This window comes from Papio anubis, chromosome 20 (genome assembly GCF_008728515.1).
Source record: "Papio anubis isolate 15944 chromosome 20, Panubis1.0, whole genome shotgun sequence".
NCBI lineage: Eukaryota > Metazoa > Chordata > Mammalia > Primates > Cercopithecidae > Papio > Papio anubis.
The window spans coordinates 18,260,249-18,278,779 of NC_044995.1; the positions used below are offsets into that span (position 1 = coordinate 18,260,249).

The 18,531-nt window shown below is 52.2% G+C and overlaps 1 protein-coding gene across 3 annotated transcripts; it reads right to left on the reverse strand.

The window, feature by feature from the left end:
- Positions 1-1,854: 1,854 nt before the first annotated feature.
- KCNK6 (potassium two pore domain channel subfamily K member 6) lies at positions 1,855-18,157 on the reverse strand. Of its 3 annotated transcripts, none has more exons than XM_009194377.4 (4): positions 16,551-18,157; positions 7,712-8,107; positions 7,301-7,520; positions 1,855-1,907 (listed from the first exon to the last, which is right to left on the reverse strand). In XM_009194377.4, the coding sequence occupies exons 1-4, from the start codon at positions 16,870-16,872 to the stop codon at positions 1,904-1,906; spliced, it is 942 nt and encodes a 313-aa protein (XP_009192641.2). In that variant the 5' UTR covers positions 16,873-18,157; the 3' UTR covers positions 1,855-1,903. The 3 variants fall into 3 exon arrangements, with proteins under 3 accessions (XP_009192641.2, XP_009192640.2, XP_003915517.2); XM_009194376.4 differs by lacking the exon at positions 1,855-1,907 and adding an exon at positions 6,124-6,465 and having other exon boundaries at positions 16,551-18,156; XM_003915468.5 differs by lacking the exon at positions 1,855-1,907 and having other exon boundaries at positions 6,124-7,520; positions 16,551-18,155.
- Positions 18,158-18,531: the final 374 nt, after the last annotated feature.

Consider the following 18,531-nt stretch of genomic DNA (forward strand, 5'->3'; position numbering starts at 1 on the left):
ATGAACTCCAGACCAGACATTTAACCCAGTGTTTTTCAAATTTGAGCATGCATTAGACTCACCTAAAGGGCTGGGTAAGCCAGGTTGGTGGGCATCACACCCTGAATTTTTGTTTTTGTTTTACAGATGGAGTCTCTGGCTGGGCATAGTGGCTCATGCCTATAATCCCAGCACTTTGGAAAGCTGAGGCAGGCGGATCACTTGAGGTCTGAAGTTCGATGCCAGCCTGGCCAACATAAAACCTTGTCTGTACCAAAAAATACAAAAATTAGCCGGGCATGGTGGCGGGCACCTGTAATCCCAGCTACTCGGGAGGCTGAGGCAGGAGTTGCTTGAACCCAGGAGGCAGAGGTTGCAGTGAGCCGAGATCCCTCCACTGCACTCCGGCCTGGGCAACAGAATGAGACCCTGTCTCCAAAAAAAAAAAAAAAAAGAAATTAAACCAGCTGTGGTGATGCACACCTGTAATCCCAGTACTTTGGGAGGTTGAGGTAGGAAGATCACTTGAGCCCAGGAGTTTGAGGCTGCAGTGAGCTCTGAAATACACAGAAATGCAGTGAGCTGTGATCACACCACTGCATTTCAGCCTGGACAAAAGAGCAAATACCCTATCTCAAGTTAGCCTTGAATTTCTGGCCTCATGTGATCCTCCCACCTCAGCCTCCTGAGTGAGTACCTGGCTACTTCCAGAATTTTTGATTCTGTAGATCTGGAGTGGGGCCTGATAATTCGTATTTCTGGCAAGTTCCTAGGTGATGCTGATACTAGTGGTCTGGAGACCACACCTTGAGAACCAGTGCTCTAGAACCTTCCATGACCCTCTAGGCCCTCAGGAAAACTTCCAAACCCCTCGGTTTCCAGAGCCCCTCATACTCTCCTCCCTGTCATTCTATCTGGCTCATCTGCCCTCTCCCGCTTAGACCTCTGTGGTCCAGTCTGGTCACATGGAGCGACTTGAATATCCTTGATCAGGCGTGACCCATGCATGCTCCAGACCTATGCAGGCTCAGTAATGCCCTCTGGAATACCATTCCATGCTTTTTAACAGGGCCCACCACTTTCCTTCCCTTAGGTCTTCTCTGTGATATATGACCAGCCCTCATCCCACCTCTTGGCCCCTCTAGGCCACTCATGGCTGGAAATGGGTATTTCTTTTCCATTGGATCACAAGCTCCATGAGGGCAGGGTGTATGGCTTTCTCTACCTCTGTTGTCCCCCAGCCCTGCCAGGCACCGCACATAATAGTTGTTTTATGTAAATGAACCAATGATGGCGGTCTATCCTTCCCACCCCAGCCCACCCCCACAGGCCAGGGAACGGTGACGTCTTCTAAGGGAAGAACCTCGGTAGCCATGTACAGGAGCCCTTTAATTTTTTTTTTTTTTTTTTTTAGAAACAGGGTCTTACTTTCTCACCGAGGCTGGAGTGGAGTGGTGCAGTCATTGCTTACTGCAGCCTCGAACTCCCCAGCTCAAGTGATCCTCCCATCTCAGCCTCCCAAGTAACTGGAACTACATACAGATGTGAGTCACCACGTCCAGTTAATTAGTTTTATTTTTAAATTTTTTTTTTTTAGGAGATGGGGGTTTCTTTTTCATCATCATCTTTCTTTTTTTGAGACAGAGTCTCACTCTGTCACCCAGGCTGGAGTGCAGTGGTGCCATCATGGCTCACTGCAACCTCCACCTCCCCATTTCAAGCAATTCTCCTGCCTCAGCCTCCTGAGTAGCTGGGATTACAGGCATCTGCCACCACACCTGACTAATTTTTGTATTTTTAGTAGAGATGAGGTTTCACCATGTTGGCCAGGCTGGTCTCGAACTCCTGACCTCAAGCGATCCACCCGCTTCAGCCTCCCAACGTGCTGGGATTACAGATGTGCGTCATTGCACCCGACCTTTTTTCATCTTAAAAAAAAAAAAATAGAGATAGGGTCTCACCATTTTGACCAGTCTGGTCTAAAACTCCTGGCCTCAAGCAATCCTCCCATCTCAGCCTCCCTAAATGCTGGAATTGCAGACATGAGCCACCATGCCCAGCAGAGATGAGGTCTCACATGCTGTCCAAGCTAGTCCCAAACATCTGGGTTGGAGTGATCCTCCTGCAGCAGCCTCCTGAATAGCTGGTGTTCCACCACACCTGGCTAATTTTAAAATTTTTTGTACAGGGAGGGTCTTGCTATGTTGCCCAGTGCGGTCTTGAACTCCTGCCTCACTCGATGCCTTCATTAGATCTTAAACCGCAAGATGTTTGCTGCAGCATTGTTGTACCAGCAAAATACCGGAAAACACCCACATATCATCAGCAGGGGATGTTGAAATTATTTATGGGACATGTGTCCCAGAGGAGGCACCATAAGATATAAGACCTATTGTGGCTAGGTGTGGTGGCTCACGCCTGTAATCCCAGCACTTTGGGAGGCTGAGGCGGGTGGATCACTTGAGGTCTGGGGTTCGAGACCAGCCTGGCCAACATGGTGAAACCCTGTCTCTACTAAAAATATAAAAATGAGCCAGGCACAGTGGCAGGTGCCTGTAATCCCAGCTACTCGGGAGGCTGAGGCAGGAGAATCGCTTGAACCTAGGAGGTGGAGGTTGCAGTGACTGTCACTCCAGCCTGGGTGACAGAGCGAGGCTTGGTCTCAAAAAAGAAAAGAAAAGAAAAGAAAAAAGACCTATTGTATGTCTCTGAAATTATCTCTGAATTACACTGTGTTGGTGACAAAAGCAAGGTACAGAAGAATAATAGAAAAGTGACATTAAAATATTAATATTTATAATTGATACAAAAAAAGCATATTACAGAAGTAAGAATCATCATTAGTCAACATTTTATTGAGTGCCACATACTGCTAGCTCTCAGGGCTGTACAGATATGAAGTTGCTGACTTCTCAAGTCCATGAGGTAGGTGCTATTACCATCCCATTGTACAGACTAGCAAACTGAGGCACAGGGAAGTGAAATCACTTGCCCAAAGCCACTTAGCTTGGGAGTGACGGAGTTCAGATTTACACCCAGGAACTTTGCCTCTAAAGTCTGTAATCGTAACAACCTCACCATATTAGGTACTACTTGTGTAGAGTGAAAAGTAAATGGCACACACATGCATATGGCTGGTGCATACATCGAATGTGCCTGAGAAGAACTGAGACATCCATTCATGGTCTGAGTGTAGGAGAAAGACTTACTTTCCACCATACACTCTTTAGTACCTGTTGAATTTTTTTAGTACACACTTTTTTTCTTTTCTTTTCTTTTCTTTTCTTTTTTTTTTTTTTTTTTTTTTTTTTTTGAGACGGAGTCTTGCTCTATCTCCCAGGCTGGAGTGCAATGGCATGATCTCGGCTAACTGCAACCTCCACCTCCCGGGTTCAAGTGATTCTCCTACCTCAGCCTCCCGAGTAGCTGTGATCACAGGCGCGTGCCACCACACCCAGCTAATTTTCTGTATTTTTAGTAGAGACGGGGTTTCACTGTGTTAGCCAGAATGGTCTTGATCTCCTGACCTCGTGATCTGCCTGCTTCGGCCTCCCAAAGTACTGGAATTACAGGCGTGAGCCACTGTGCCTGGACCTTTTTTTTCTCCTGGGACAGGGTCTTGATCTGTAGCACAGGCTGGAGTCCAGTGGTGTGATCATGACTCACTGCAGCCTCAACCTCCTAGGCTCAAGCAATCCTCCTGCCTCAGCCTCCTGAGTAACTGGGACTACAGGTATGCGCCACCCCCCGCTACTTTTTTGTATTTTTTTTGGTAGAGACGGGGTTTCACCGTGTTAGTCAGGCTGGTCTCGATCTCCTGACCTCGTGATCCGCCCGTCTCGGCCTCCCTAAGTGCTGGGATTACAGGCGTGAGCCACCGCGCCCGGCCCAGCTCATTTTTAACATTTTCTGTAGAGGGGTCTTGCTATGTTAACATGTCCAGGCTGGTCTCCAACTCCCGGGCTCAAGCAATCCTCCTGCCTCAGCCTCCCAAAGTGTTGGGATTACAGGCATGAGCCACTGTGCCTGGCTTTTTTAATGTCTTGGACCGAAAAGGACTTGCTTTTTTTTCCTGGAGGTATTTGGAAGGAGAAACAGTGAGAAATGACGCCAGCTCACATAGGCACCTAGCCGCCCTGAGATGACTTTAGCTCAAAGTCAACTGTGACATAGGTAAGGAACCGAGAAGGATGGGAGGCTGAGAAAGGGCTAGACAACAGATATTTCTGAGCTCCCACAGGAAAAGATGCCCAACCAAAACCTTGTTCAAATCCCAGTGTTGTACTTTCTGTGTGACCTTGGGCAAGTATTTAACGTCTCTGGATCTCCTTTCCTCATCTGTACAATCTAGAGAATGTATCAGGGGCTTGGAATCGTGTCTGGCACATAGTATATCCAATATAAGTATTTTCTTTTTTTTTTTTTTTCTTTTTTGAGACAGGGTCTTGCTCTGTCACCCAAGCTGGAATGCAGTGGTGCAATCACAGCTCACTGCAGCCTTGACCTCCCAGGCTCAAGTGATCCTCCCACCTCAGCCTCCTGAGTAGCTGGGACCACAGGTGCACACCACCACACCCAGCTAATTTTTGTATTTTTTGTATTTTATGTTGCTCAGGCTGGTCTTGAACCCCTTGGCTCAGGCAATCCTCCTACCTCGGCCTCCCAAAGTGCTGGGATTTGCTAGGATTATAGGTGAGAGCCACTATGCCCAGCCCCTATGACCTCTTTTTTTTTTTTTGAAACAGAGTCTCTGTCTCACCCAGGCTGGAGTGCAGTGGTGCAATCTCGGCCCACTGCAGCCTCCATCTCCTGGGTTCAAGCAATTCTGTCTCAGCCTCCCAAGTAGCTAGGACTACAGGCGTGTGCACCACCACGCCCAGGTAATTTTTGTATTTTTAGTAGAGACGGGATTTCACCATGTTGGCCAGGCTGGTCTTGAACTCCTGTCCTCAGGTGATCCACCTGCCTTGGCCTCCCAAAGTGCTGGGATTACAGGTGTGAGACACCTGGCCTGCCTGCCTATGACCTCTTGATACACCCCTGGGTGTCCCTTTTGCCCCTCGCACCCACCATATACTAAAGCAGCCTCAGCATCTCCGATAAAACCTGCTCTTTCTCCCAGGTCCCCATCTCAGGGATAATTGGCCACTCCATGGGCCCTTCCCTAGCCGCATTCCTCCAGTCTGTGAGGCCTATGGCCTGTCCACCTGGCTTCTGAGTGTCCCCGCACCCACCTCTCCTCCCTTACACAGCTCAGCCCAGACCCATCGTCTCCCTCTTCATTCCTGCCCCAGCCTCCCACAGGCACCCAGCCTCAGTCCCCCGTCTGCTCCACCTCTCCAGAGCAACTAGGGGAATCATCCTACAACCCAAACCTAACCATGACCCTCTCCTACTCTAAACCCTTCCATGGCTCTCTAGGGCCCTCAGGAAAGAGACCAGGTTCCCTCGCTTGTCATTTAAGGACACTAAGGGGTGCTTGTGCCCACCCCTCTGTCCTCCTTCCCTCTTTCCCTCCATACCGTTCACAGTAAACTGCTTGTCAGAAGCTGGTGGCCAGCATGCTTTTCCATCTCCAGGCCTTTGCACACAGCTGCTCCCACCTGGCATGCCCTCTCCATGCCTTTTCTATTTGTCTACTGTTGGGACCCGGCTCAAATGCCCCAGCCCTTTTAAAATTTTTAATTTTTGTAGAGATGGGGTCTTGCTATGATGGCCAGGCTGGTCTCAAACTCCTGGCCTCAAGCGATCTTCCCATCTTGGCCCTACCAAGGTGCTGGGATTATAGGACTGAGTCACTGCACCCGGTCTCTTTCTCTTTCTCTTTTTTCTTTTCTTTTCTTTTTCTTAGAGACAGGGTCTCACTCTGTCCCCCAGGCTGGAGTGCAGCAGTGGCGTCATAACTCACTGCAGCCTCAAACTCCTGGCCTCAAGTGATCCTTCCACCTCAGCCTCTGGAGTAGCCGGGATCACAGGCATGTACCACCACACCCAGCTAATTTTTAGATTTTGTGGTTGTTGTTGAGATAAGGTCTCACTGTGTTGCCCAGGCTAGTCTCAAACTCCTGGCCTCAAGCGATCCTCCTTCCTCAGCCTTCCAAAGTGCTGGGCGTATAGGCGTGAGCCACCACACTCAGCCTGAAATCATCTTTTGAAGTTGTATTATGATGATTACCATTTTACAGATAAGGAAACAAAATCAGAGAGGTAGGGTGACTGCCCAAGGACACAGGCCAGATAAGGCTAAGTTGGGATTTGAGCTCAACAAGGATGATTCCAGGGCCCAGGGCACAACATACAATTAGCACAACATCCAAATGGGGACAGCTCTTACAGTGGTGTCAGGGTTACGGGCAGCACCTCCATGCCATTCAGATCTGGGCTTGGGTCCTATGTCCGTTTCCTGCCTGCCAGGCTGCTGAGGAAGAGTCTACCGCCTAGGCCTACACCAGGGCTCCCTCCATGGGTCCTGCTCCCTGGAGACACCTGAGAAAAATGAGTCAGGTACAACTTCTTCCCACCTATTTCTCATAGTTCAGGTCTTAGTTCGATGTCCCTTCCTCCAGGAAGTCCTCCCTGACCTTCTAGGCTGGATTGGGCCTAGTCCCTGTGCTTCTCCGACTTTAGCCCTGACCACTCTGCCTGTGCTTTTATCACCTCACCTCCTCCATTAAAGTCCTGCCCATTTTGGGCCATCACTGTCTGGGGACAGGTCTGTCCACCTCACTGGACTGCAAGCTCCATAAGGGCAGTTCTCCACCCCCAACTATATCTCCAGCACTGTCTAGCACAGGGCCAGCGCACAGGAGGGGTTTAGGGGTGAATTCGTCTATTCTTCCCATTTGGCAGCTGAGGAAATCAAGGCTCAGAGAGGGTCAGTCACTTGTCCAGGGTGTAGTGACCAATCTGGTGCCTGAAATGAGGTCCGAGGCTAGAGCCCGGTAGAATCAGCAATTGACGAGTGGTTAATTGAGAGACACAGACAGAACATGAAAGAGAATGAGAAAGAGAGACAGCGAGAGGGAAAGACAGAGACAGCGAGAACACCAGAGAGCCAGAGAGGCACAGTGTAAAGAGGATGAGAAAAAGGATGGAGAACAAGGTCATGTTGATGCCCAGTGGAGCCCGGGACATGGGGACAGGGAGTGCCGCCCCTCACATCCCAGCCAGATGCTGGGAAACAAAGGAGAGACGGTGGGCAGCAAGGCCTCAGGATCGCCTGCTGTGCTCGCAGACATTCCTGTACAGCCAGCTCTGGTCGCCTGGGCCCCTCAGTCCCAGGCCAGGCACACCCAAGGCTGGCAGAGCCTGCCCCAGCTACCTGGGGATGGAAGCGTAGTCGGTGTGGGAGCTGGCAGAGAGTTGCTGGTGCGACCCCGGCTGGGGGCCCAGGATGTCCACCCGATCGTCCTCATCCTCGTTGAAGCTGGCAGGGCACGGTGGGGGCAGCAGGATGAGCTCCGTGAGGCCGTGGAGGTCGGACACGTGGCGGAAGGTCTGTAGCACCAGCACCATGGCCACCAGTCCCAGGAAGAGGTAGACTGTGGAGGCAGAGGAGGGGCATAGGTCATCCTGGGGCTCAGATCTTCCTGGCAGGGCCGTGGTTCTACTGGATCCTGCGGGGTGGGGTTGGATCCCTTTTGGAAGTCCCAGAGTGGGACTGTGTGCCTTTAACTCCCCCAGGGACAGGGCTAGGTCCTCCTCAAAGCCCCGCCCTAGCTGCCCAGCTCACCTGTGACCAGCACCTTGTAGAGGGCCCGGTAGGGCTGGCCAGGGGCCTCCCCGGGCACGTAGTCGCCCAGGCCAATGGTGGACAGAGAGATAAAGCAGAAGTAGAAGGCATCCAGGAAGCTCCAGGCCTCCTCGAGGTGGGCGAAGATCGCAGCCGGCACCAGAAAGCAGATGGTCACTACGACCCCCAGCAGGGCCACCAAGTGCCAGCAGGCCGCCCGCCGGGGGTCCCAGCCCCAACGCATGCTCAGCCGAGACAGGGGCGTGTGAGTCAGCAGCAGCGACAGGCGCTGGGCTGACGCGGTCAGCAGCAGCATAGTGGTCGGCACGCCCAGGAGCGCGAAGGCAATGGAGAAGGCCTTGCCCGCGTCAGTCAGTGGCGTTGTGTACCCATAGCCTAGGGGAGTAAAGAGAGTAAAGGGGAAATCTTTTTCTTTTTAGAGATGTCACCTAGGCTGGAGTGCAGTGGTGCCATCATAGCTCACTGCAGTCTTGAACTCCTGGACCCAAGTGATCCTCCCACCTCAGCCTCCCAAGTAGCTGGGACTACAGGCACTGTCCAGCACGCCCAGTTGATTTTAAATTTTTTTGTAGAGATGGGGTCCTACTCTGTTGCCCAGGCTAGTCTTGAGCTCCTGGGCTCTAGTGATCCTCCTGCCTTTGCCTTCCAAGGTGTTGGAATTATAGATCTAACCCCCAGGACCCAGTCAGGGAAAATCCTTCTGCCCACTCAACACCTCCACCGAGATATCTGTGGACACACACGCCTAGACCTGATTTCATCCCAAACCTGCCTCTCCCCACATTCCCTCCCGTCCCAGGTGATGGCACCTCTGTCCTTCGACATCGAGGCCAAGAGCCTTGCCTTCATCCCTCGTCACTCATGCCACACTCCATCTGTCAGTGAAGCCTATTATCTCAACCTTCAAATAGGCCCAGAACCCACTTACTTCTCCCCCACCCAGTCCCATGGCCCCCACCCTGGTCCTGTCCACCACAGCAGCCTCCTCCTGGGTCTCCCTTCCCCAACCCCAGCCCCTACAATCTGTTCAGCTAGCAGAGCCTGCCAACACCTGAGTTCAGTCATGCCCCTGCCCTGCCCAGAGCCCCTCTGTGGCCCCATCTCACTCAGGTAAAAGGAAAGAGTGCTCATCATGACCCGTGAAGCCCCACAGGGTCCACCAGGGCAGCATGCTCCCACCCCACGGCCATTGCACCGGCTGCTCCTTCCCCAAAGAATGCTCCCCTCTCTCCTCTCCAGGTCTTCTTCATCCAAATGTCACCTTCTCAGTGAGGCCTTCCCTCGACCACCCTAAATGGTAACATCCTCTTACCCAACGCTTTTTTTCCCCATAGCACTTAATACCTTCTAGCACGCTCTATGGTTTACCGTCTTCTCATAGGCTGCCAGTTCAGCAAAGCAGGAGGTTCTGTGTGTTTCATCACTGCTGTGGGCACTCGATTAGTACTTGTCAAAACAAAGAATGAAGGGTGCAGGCTGTTGCCTGGCTCTGAGCTTCAGTTTGCCCTATTCTAAAATGGGTGAGACAATGGGCCAGGCGTGGTGGCTCACGCCTGTAATCCCAGCATTTTGGGAAGCCAAGAGAGCAGGTCACCTGAGGTCAGGAGTTCGAGACCAGCCTGGCCAACATGGTGAAACTCTGTCTCTACCAAAAAGTACAAAAATTAGCCGGGTATTGTGGCATATGCCTGTAATCCCAGCTACTTGGGGGCTGAGGTGGGGGAATCGCTTAATGCCAGGAGACAGAGGTTGCAGTGAGCCAAGATTGCACCATTGTGCCCCAGAGTGAGACTCTGTCTCAAAAAAATAAAAATAAAAAAGGAAAATAGGTGTGACAAGCCCCCCTGGGCTCCCAAAGGACTGTGGGAAAACAATAAGCTCGGTGTGGGTATGAATTCTGTAAGCAGAAATATGATCAAGGGGAATTCAGGGGTTGGTGGGACTGACTCACTTTGGCAAAGTGTAATTTATTTATTTTTGAGATGGAGTTTCGCTCTTGTTGCCCAGGCTGGAGTGCAATGGGGTGATCTTGGCTCACTGCAACCTCTGCCTCCCAGGTTCAAGTGATTCTCCTGCCTCAGCCTCCCGAGTAGCTGGGACTACAGGCACGCGCCACCACGCCTGGCTAATTTTGTATTTTTAGTATTTTGGCCAGGCTGGTCTCAAACTCCTGACCTCAGGTGATCCACCTGCCTCGGCCTCCCAAAGTGCTAGGATTACAGGTGTGAGCCACCACACCCAGCCCCGTTTTTTGTATATACTCAAAAGAACCTAAAGCAGGGTCTCAAAGGGATATCTGTATCTGTATACCCATGTTCATAAGAGCATTATTCACAATAACTAAACCTCAGAAGCAACACATTTCCATCTACGGATTAATGAATAAGTAAAATGTGGTTTACGCATACAGTGGGATGTTACGTAGCCTTAAAAAGGAAGGAAATTCTGACACATGGTACAACATGGATGAACCTTAACGACATTATGCTCAGTGAAACAAACCAGTCATAAAAGGGCAGACACTGTATTATTCTATACAAAGTAGTCAACTTCAGAGACAGAAAGTAGAATGGTGGTTGCCAGGGGCTAGGGAAAAGGGCGAATGGGCAGTTAGGGTTTAATGGGTATAGAATTTCAGTTCTGCAAGATGAAGAGTTCCAGAGGCTGGGCGCCAGGGCTCACGCCTATAATCCCAGCACTTTGGGAGGCCTAGGCGGGCAGATTATGAGGTCAGGAGTTCAAGACCAGCCTGACCAATATGAAACCCTGTCTCTACTAAAACTGCAAAAATTAGCCGGGCATAGTGGCTTGCGCCTGTAGTCCCAGCTACTCGGGAGGCTGAGTCAGAAGAATCACTTTAACCTGGGAGGCGGAGGTTACAGTGAGCCAAGATTGTGCCACTGCACTCCAGTCTGTGTGACAGAGCAAGACTCCGTCTCAAAAAAAGTAAGTTTTAGAGATGGATGGTGGTGGAGAGTGATTTGAGTTGAGCAATAACTCCATCTCCCATGTGGCATGGCCAGCCTCGTATCTATTAAAAAAAAAAAAAAGAAAGATGAAGGTGATGGTAACAATATGAATGTACTTAATGTCACCGAACTGTACCCTTAAAAATGGCTAAGATGGTACTTTTTTTGTTGTTGTTGTTGAGACGGAGTCTCGCTCTGTCACCCAGGCTGGAGTGCAGTGGCCGGATCTCAGCTCACTGCAAGCTCTGCCTCCCGGGTTTACGCCATTCTCCTGCCTCAGCCTCCCAAGTAGCTGGGACTACAGGCGCCCGCCACCTCGCCTGGCTAGTTTTTGTATTTTTTTTTTTTAGTAGAGACGGGGTTTCACTGTGTTAGCCAGGATGGTCTCGATCTCCTGACCTCATGATCCGCCCGTCTCGGCCTCCCAAAGTGCTGGGATTACAGGCTTGAGCCACCGCGCCCGGCCAAGATGGTACTTTTTATGTTATGTATATTTTACTACAATAAAAAAATTGGGAAAAGAAATGATCCCAGCTGGGCAATGGTGGTTCACACCTGTAATCCCAGCCCTCTGGGGGGCTGAGGTGGGAGGATCACTTGAGCCCAGGAATTTGAGACTAGCCTGGGTAACACAGGAAGACCCTATCTCTACTTTAAAAAATAATAACAATAATAATAATAATAAAAAGGCTCCCTCTGGGTCTTAGCTGGCTACATGGCCTTTTGGAATAAGGACATTCCCTTCCCACTTGCAGAGCCAGGTGTGGTTCTGCAACTAATTTCTGGCCACTGAGGTATTCATGAAAGAGTCAGGCAACTTCCAGGAAGGGTCCTTAAGGAGCGAGGGATGCCAGTCTCCTTTCTTTCCTCCCTCCTCTTGCTGGCTGGAGCACAGACATGGAGGCTGGAGCTACACAGCCATCTTGGACCATTAGGTGACCTTGGGAATGGAAGTTGCGCAGAGGAGTTAGGCTGGAACACCAGGGTTTTGCTGAGAAGGAGTCCTAGGTCTCTGACCATGCAGTACCACTTGGACTGACTACCTGGAATGCGAACAAGAAATACACTTCTTATTTAAGCAACTGTAATTTGAGGTGTATCACGTATGACTCCAACCCTTATTAATACAAGGGTTTTTGATGGGGAAACTCCAGCAGCCTGGAAGGTTTGCAAATGACATGAAATCCTCATAAATAGGCCGGGTGAGGTGGCTCATTCCTATAATCCCAGCACTTTGGGAGGCCGAGGTGGGAGGATTACTTGAGCCCAGGAGTTCAACACCAGCAGAGCTGGTAACATAGGAAGACCCTGGGTAACATAGGAAGACCCTGTCTCTATAAAAAATAATAATAATAAAAAAAGAGAAATCTTTATAAATAGACAAATCATAGAGTTTGATACATGGTTTTTTTGTGTGTTTTTTTTTTTTTTAATTAATTAATTTATTTTTTTTGAGACAGAGTCTCACTCTGTCGCCCAGGCTGGAGTGCAGTGGCCGGATCTCAGCTCACTGCAAGCTCCGCCTCCCGGGTTCACACCATTCTCCTGCCTCAGCCTCCCAAGTAGCTGGGACTACAGGCGCCCGCCATCTCGCCCAGCTAGTTTTTGTATTTTTTAGTAGAGACGGGGTTTCACCGTGTTAGCCAGGATGGTCTCGATCTCCTGACCTCGTGATCCACCCTCTCGGCCTCCCAAAGTGCTGGGATTACAGGCTTGAGCCACCGCACCCGGCCAAATCATAGAGTTTGAAAAGCATGGGGCCTGTGAGCCTCAAGTTACTATTTCAAAGAGCTGAGTCCAAAACAGTGTTTTGCCATTTACTCCCTGCATGACTTTGGCCAAATGACTCCTCCCCTCTGAGCCTCAGTTCCCTATTCCGCAAAAATGGGCTTGTTAAGTAGTACCTTCCTGGCTGGGCAAGGTGGCTCACACCTGTAATTCCAGCACTTTGGGAGGCCAAGGCAGGAGAACCGCTTGAGCCTAGGAGGATTTCGAGACCAGCCTGGGCAACCTAAGGAGACAACCTTCTACAAAAAAAAAAAAAATTAGCTGGGCGCAGTAGCATGCACCCATGGTTCCAACTACTCAGGAGGCTGAGGTGGGAGGCTCACTTAAGCCCAAGAGGTCAAGGCTGCAGTGAGCTATGACTGCGCCACTGCACTCTAGCCTGGGTGACAGAGCGAGACCCTGTCTCAAAAACAACAAACAATCCCTTCCTCAAATGTGGTAGTAATCCTACCAGGTTGGGATAGGGCATAGCGCCTAGCAAGAGCGTGGAAAGAGTTACAAGGATTGTAATGCTCACTTCCTCTCTCCAATTCCCAGTTCCGGGTAGGACTACCCACTTCCTCCTGCCTCAAGTGCAGCAAGGCTGCCCGGATCAATTCCAGGGCCAAGACTTGGGCCTATGACCAAATGAAGGGCATTGTGGGAAGAGGTCTCTCTGAATCACGTTTAATTGGTTTTCCATTTCTCCAGATGTATTCAAGGCTTCGCCCACAATGAAAACAGTCAACATTAACTCAGTAAACATCAGTTATTACCAGCGCTTCACACGGACAAAGACTCCCTCCTTGACTACACTTCCGTCTGACTCCTAAGTCCTTAAGTAGGCCCAGTTTTAGCAAGAATCCTACAAGCCACCCTCCCCGATATCTGATCAAATTCCTCACCCACCACTCTTGTTTGTTTGTTTGTTTGTTTGTTTTTTGAGACAGAGTCTCCCTCTGTCGCCCAGGCTGGAGTGCAGTGGCCGGATCTCGGCTCACAGCAAGCTCCGCCTCCCGGGTTCACGCCATTCTCCTGCCTCAGCCTCCTGAGTAGCTGGGACTACAGGCGCCCGCCACCTCACCTGGCTAGTTTTTTTGTATTTTTTTTTTTTAGTAGAGACGGGGTTTCACCGTGTTAGCCAGGATGGTCTGAATCTCCTGACCTCGTGATCCGCCAGCCTCGGCCTCCCAAAGTGCTGGGATTACAGACATGAGCCACCGCGCCCGGCCTGTTTTTTGTTTTTTTGAGACAGAGTCTCACTCTGTTGCCCTGGTTGGAGTGCACTGGCATGATCTCAGCTTATTGCAACCTCTGCCTCCCAGGTTCAAGTGATTCTCCTGCCTCAGCCTCCCGAGTAGCAGGAATTACAGGCACCTGCCACAACGCTTGGTTGATTTTTGTATTTTTAGTAGATGGGGTTTCACCATGTTGGTCAGGCTGGTCTCAAACTCCTAACCTCAGGTGATCTGCCCACCTCTGCCTTCCAAAGTGCTGCGATTACAGGCATGAGCCACTGCACCTGGCCCTCATCTACCCCCTCTTGATATCTAAGTCCTTGGCCTGTCTTTAGCAAGAATCTTGTTAAGCTGAGTTTAGCAAGAATCCCCCTACCCCAATGTCTCTCCTCTTAGTATTCTTCTATCCACTGACTCCCTTATTCTACTTGTTTTTTTTTTTTTTTTTTTTGAGACGGAGTCTCGCTCTGTCACCCAGGCTGGAGTGCAGTGGCCGGATCTCAGCTCACTGCAAGCTCCGCCTCCCGGGTTCACGCCATTCTCCTGCCTCAGCCTCCGGAGTAGCTGGGACTACAGGCGCCTGCCACCTCGCCCGGCTAAGTTTTTGTATTTTTAGTAGAGACGGGGTTTCACTGTGTTAGCCAGGATGGTCTCGATCTCCTGACCTCGTGATCCGCCCGTCTCGGCCTCCCAAAGTGCTGGGATTACAGGCTTGAGCCACCGCGCCCGGCCTCTACTTGTTAGCCGTAAATCTCCAGCTGTGTTTGCTATATTCAGTCTCTCTGGCCTTTGCAATGGTCTCTCCTCTACCACAATAACTTTCCGTTTTTAACAAGTGTTAGCATATTTTTTTTTTTCTTTTACAACACACACAGCATCCTTCTTCTAAGTAGTGTGGTCTGTTGGCTAGCAGCATGGGAGTCTGCAGCCTGATGGCCTTGACTAAATCTCCACTCTATGCCATCTTTGCTGTGTGATCTCGGGAAAGTTACCCAACTTCTCCAGGCCTCGGTTTCCATGGCTAAAAATATAGAGCCTATAAAGGTGCCTGCCTCACAAGGCTGTTGTGATGATTAAGTGAGTTAAAGCATGCACTGGCAAGTCCTCTGTCAGGCTATTGCTATTACAGGGAAATGGGGAGTGTTATTATCTCCATTTTAGCAACGGGGGAGGACACTGAAGCCTGGCAATGAGCCGTGGCTGAGCAGGGATGCGGCCGGGCTGTGCCTGACTGTGTCTGGCTTCCCTCACCTGCCCTGCCAGGGATGACTTCTTAGAAGCCAAGATCGGAGAAGAGGCAGGAAGCGCGCACATGACCCAGGGAAGCTCAGAAGCAGGTCGGGCCGCCCTGGCAGCGTGGGCAGGCCCCAGGGGAGGTCAGCTAATGAGAAGTCCCCCAGCTCTGCTGCCAGGGGACCAAAAGCAAAAGCTGCCCCCTATTGCTGGTCGGGAGGGGGAGTTAGGAGTCTGGGCTAGCCCTGCGCCAGCCTCCTCTCCTCAACAAATCCCCAACAAAGAAATAAAGAGGAAGTCTGGGGGCTAAGAAGGGGCTGGGGGAGCAGCAGAGCCTGGCAACAAAGAGATTTCCCAAGTCTGGCTTCTCAGGGTTTCCCAAAACTCGGGGTTCCTCCACTGTGGGTCCTTTTGACACATCCCTAGCTGGGGCTGCTGAATTGGGAGTCCCAGGTCCAGAGGGAACAGGTGGTGTCCCTATTGGGAGGAAAACCCTGCACTGAGGGTGACCCCATATGGGGGAGATGTCAAGATGGGGTGGGGTACGTAGGGATGGCTTTTGTGTCTGGGGTCAGAGTTGCCTGCTGGGGAGTGTGGGGCCAGGAGAGGGACGAGGGTCTGGAGCAGAGGCCTAGGTCCAGAGGGGCAGGAGTCCCAGATGGTGGTGCCAGGTCCTTGCTGAGGAATCTCTGCTGGGAGGGAGGTCTTTAGTGAGGACACCCTGAGAGGTCTAGAGATTTAGGGTCCTCGCTGGGGCGCCAGGGTCAGGAGAAGGTTGAGATGGGGTTTCTCCAGGGGGGTTTCCCAGAAAGACATATCTGGAGGGTCAGGAGACATGGCAAGGGTGGCAGACCCAGACTAGAGAGAAAGTCAGGGGTCCTGGCATGGTTGAGATCTGGGTCCAGAGGGGGCAAGAATCTCCCTTGGAGGGCAGAGGATCCTAGGTCCTTGCTGGAGATCTCTGAGGACAGTCCTAGGCTTAGAGGGGACTGGACAGACCCGGGTCACCAGGAGGATTAAGACCGGGGAATGGAGTCCCAGTGCAGTGGCTCACGCCTGTAATGCCAGCACTTTGGGAGGGCGAGGCGGGCTGATCACCTGGGGTCAGGAGTTCGAGACTAGCCTGGCCAACTGATGAAACTCTCTCCACTAAAAATACAAAAATTAGCCAGGCATGGTGGTATGTGCCTGTAATCCCAGCTACTCGGCAGGCTGAAGCAGGAGAATAACTTGAAACCGGTAAGCAGAGGCTGCAGTGATCCGAGATCGTGCCACTGCACTCCAGCCTGGGCGACACAGTGAGCCCTGTCTCAAAAGAAGAAAAAGAAAAAAGACCGAGGAACGGGGTCCCTGCAAAGGGTGTTCTCTGCAAAGGTACTCTGAGGGGAGCTGGGTGTTTCCTACTTAGGAGGAAGGGCTCGGACTTGGGCTCCCGGAGCAGAGCGGATATCATGAGCGTGGGTGCCGGGTCCTCACGGGGGTCTTTTCGGGGGATCCGAAGCCCAGAGGGGATTGGAATAAGGGTATTCGTGAGGGCTCTGGGGTCCTCAGGGGGTAAGGATGAAGTGGGGATCCCGGTCCTCGCCGCCTTGCGGGGCGGCGCTTACCTACCCACGGTGGTGACCAGCGTGCTGGCGAAGAAGAGAGCAGAGGCGAAGTCCCAGGCAGGGTCCGAGGCGTTGGCGGACCCCGAAGCGTTGGCAAGCACGACGCGCCCCAGCCGTCCGGCCGCCAACACTCGTTCCACGAAGGCGTCCAGGGCAGGGGCCGCCACACATGGGCTGCGCTGCAGCAGCTGCGCCCGCAGTGTCTCCAGCTCGGCTCGGAGCTGGGCTTCGTGCGGCCCCTCCAGCCGCGCCACCAGCAGCGCGCCCAGCACCAGGTACGTGACGTACACGGCCAGCGCGCCCGCCAGGAGCGCGCCCCTCCGCATGGCGCCCGCCGAGACCCCGCGAGCCCGGGGTGGCCCGGCTGACGTGGCCCCCGCCTCCGGACTGTCTGGCACCTAGTTTCAGTTCCGGGAGTGCTAGAGGCGCGGCCGCAGAAGCCCCAAGAGGAAGAGGAAAAAGGGGAGGTGGGGGGCGGCGACGGAGGAATGCCCCGCCTCCGGGAAACTGAGGCACGCCCAACTGCCAGGTGTTAGTTCAGAGAGGGTGGAGCCCAGCGCTCCCAGACCCAGGAGACCAACGGGATGGAAAAGGTGGAAGTAGTCCTCTCTTCCCCTCATTCCTTCCTTCTCGTCCTCCTGCAAGGCTGGTTCACTATGTTAGAGGAATCTGAACTTTCCTTTCAGCTCGCAGGCCGAGGAGTCGCCCCCTACCGCGCACAGCAGCTAAGGTTGTGCACTGCATCAGGGCGCGCGGCTGACGGAGCAAAGGGGCAAACTGAAATCCAATTCTCGCTCCATTCGCCAAGTCGTGTGCCTTGGAGTGGGAACAGCGGGCACCACAGGGTCAGGTGTCCCCTGTGCCCGCGTGGACAGAGTGGGGATCCTTAGCTACTCACCAAATCTTTGTTCAATGCCCATTTTGTGCCGACCCCTCGCTGGATGATCCTGGAGACTCAGTAATGATGAGACGGTCCTGTGCCATGCATCCATGGGGCTCCCAGTCTAACTGGGAGACAGCCACAAGAGCGACCCACACCTGATGTCCTAGCTACTCGGGAGCCTGAGGTCGGAGGACTGCGTGAGCCCAGGAGTTCGAGGCTGCAGTGAGCTATGCCTGGAAGAGAGAGTGAGACCCCATCTCTAAAAAAAGAAAGAAAGAGTCCAGAGGAAGCAACCAACCATGCCTAGGGAGGTCAAGAGAGCTTCCTGAGGAAGGGGCTAGCTGAGCTGAAGCATGAAGGATGAATGGAAACGAGCCAGGCAGAATCACAAATACATGCCTCTATTTAAGAGGAAAGCTTTCCTTCTGTGCCCCTCCTGTAAGTCTCTCCACTTCTGACTCCAGCCAGAACTCAGGGCCTTCCTGAGAGCCTTTTGGAGGGCAGCCAAGAGTCCTGACCCCATCTGACTGGCAGAGGAGTGGGGCTTGGGGCTCAGCTCAGACATGCCCCAGGTGGCTCTATTAAAGAGCTGGCAGATCACGGGGCAGAGCCCAACTTGGGGTTGACAATCCAGAAGGAGAGGCACCTGATAATAGAAACAGTAACACAGTAGGTGCCAGTGATGGAAGGCTTACATTCTGCCAGGCCCTGTGGACACTTGAACTTGCACTGAATTCTCAACTGCCCCCTCCCCCGCTGCCCCCTCCCAGTATGATTCCCACCAAACAGATGAGAAAGTTTAGGCTTAAAAATGAAGTAGTCATGGCTGGCTGGCCTGCCTGTAATCCCAGCATCTCTTTGGGAGGCCAGACGGGCGGATCACTTCGAAGTCAGAGATCGAGACCATCCTGGCTAACACGGTGAAACCCCCTCGCCTCTACTAAAAATACAAAACTAGCTGGGCTGGCGGCGGGCTGCAGTCCCAGCTACTCCGAGGCTGAGGCAGGAGGAATGGCGCGGAATCTCGGGAGGCTTGAGCTTGCAGTGAGCTGAGATCTGGTCACTGCACTCCAGCCCAGGATAGAGCCAGACCCGCCTCAAA

What these genes read in the sequence shown, in the direction of transcription:
- KCNK6 (XM_009194376.4), bottom strand. Translation starts at nt 16,872, where the DNA reads ATGCGGAGGGGCGCGCTCCTGGCGGGCGCGCTGGCCGTGTACGTCACG. An exon ending in CACGCTGGTCACCACCGTGG is followed by an intron (nt 8,108 to 16,550) that starts GTAGGTAAGCGC and finishes TTACTCCCCTAG; the next exon opens with GCTATGGGTACACAACGCCA. An exon ending in GACTACGCTTCCATCCCCAG is followed by an intron (nt 6,466 to 7,300) that starts GTAGCTGGGGCA and finishes CATTTTTCTCAG; the next exon opens with GTGTCTCCAGGGAGCAGGAC.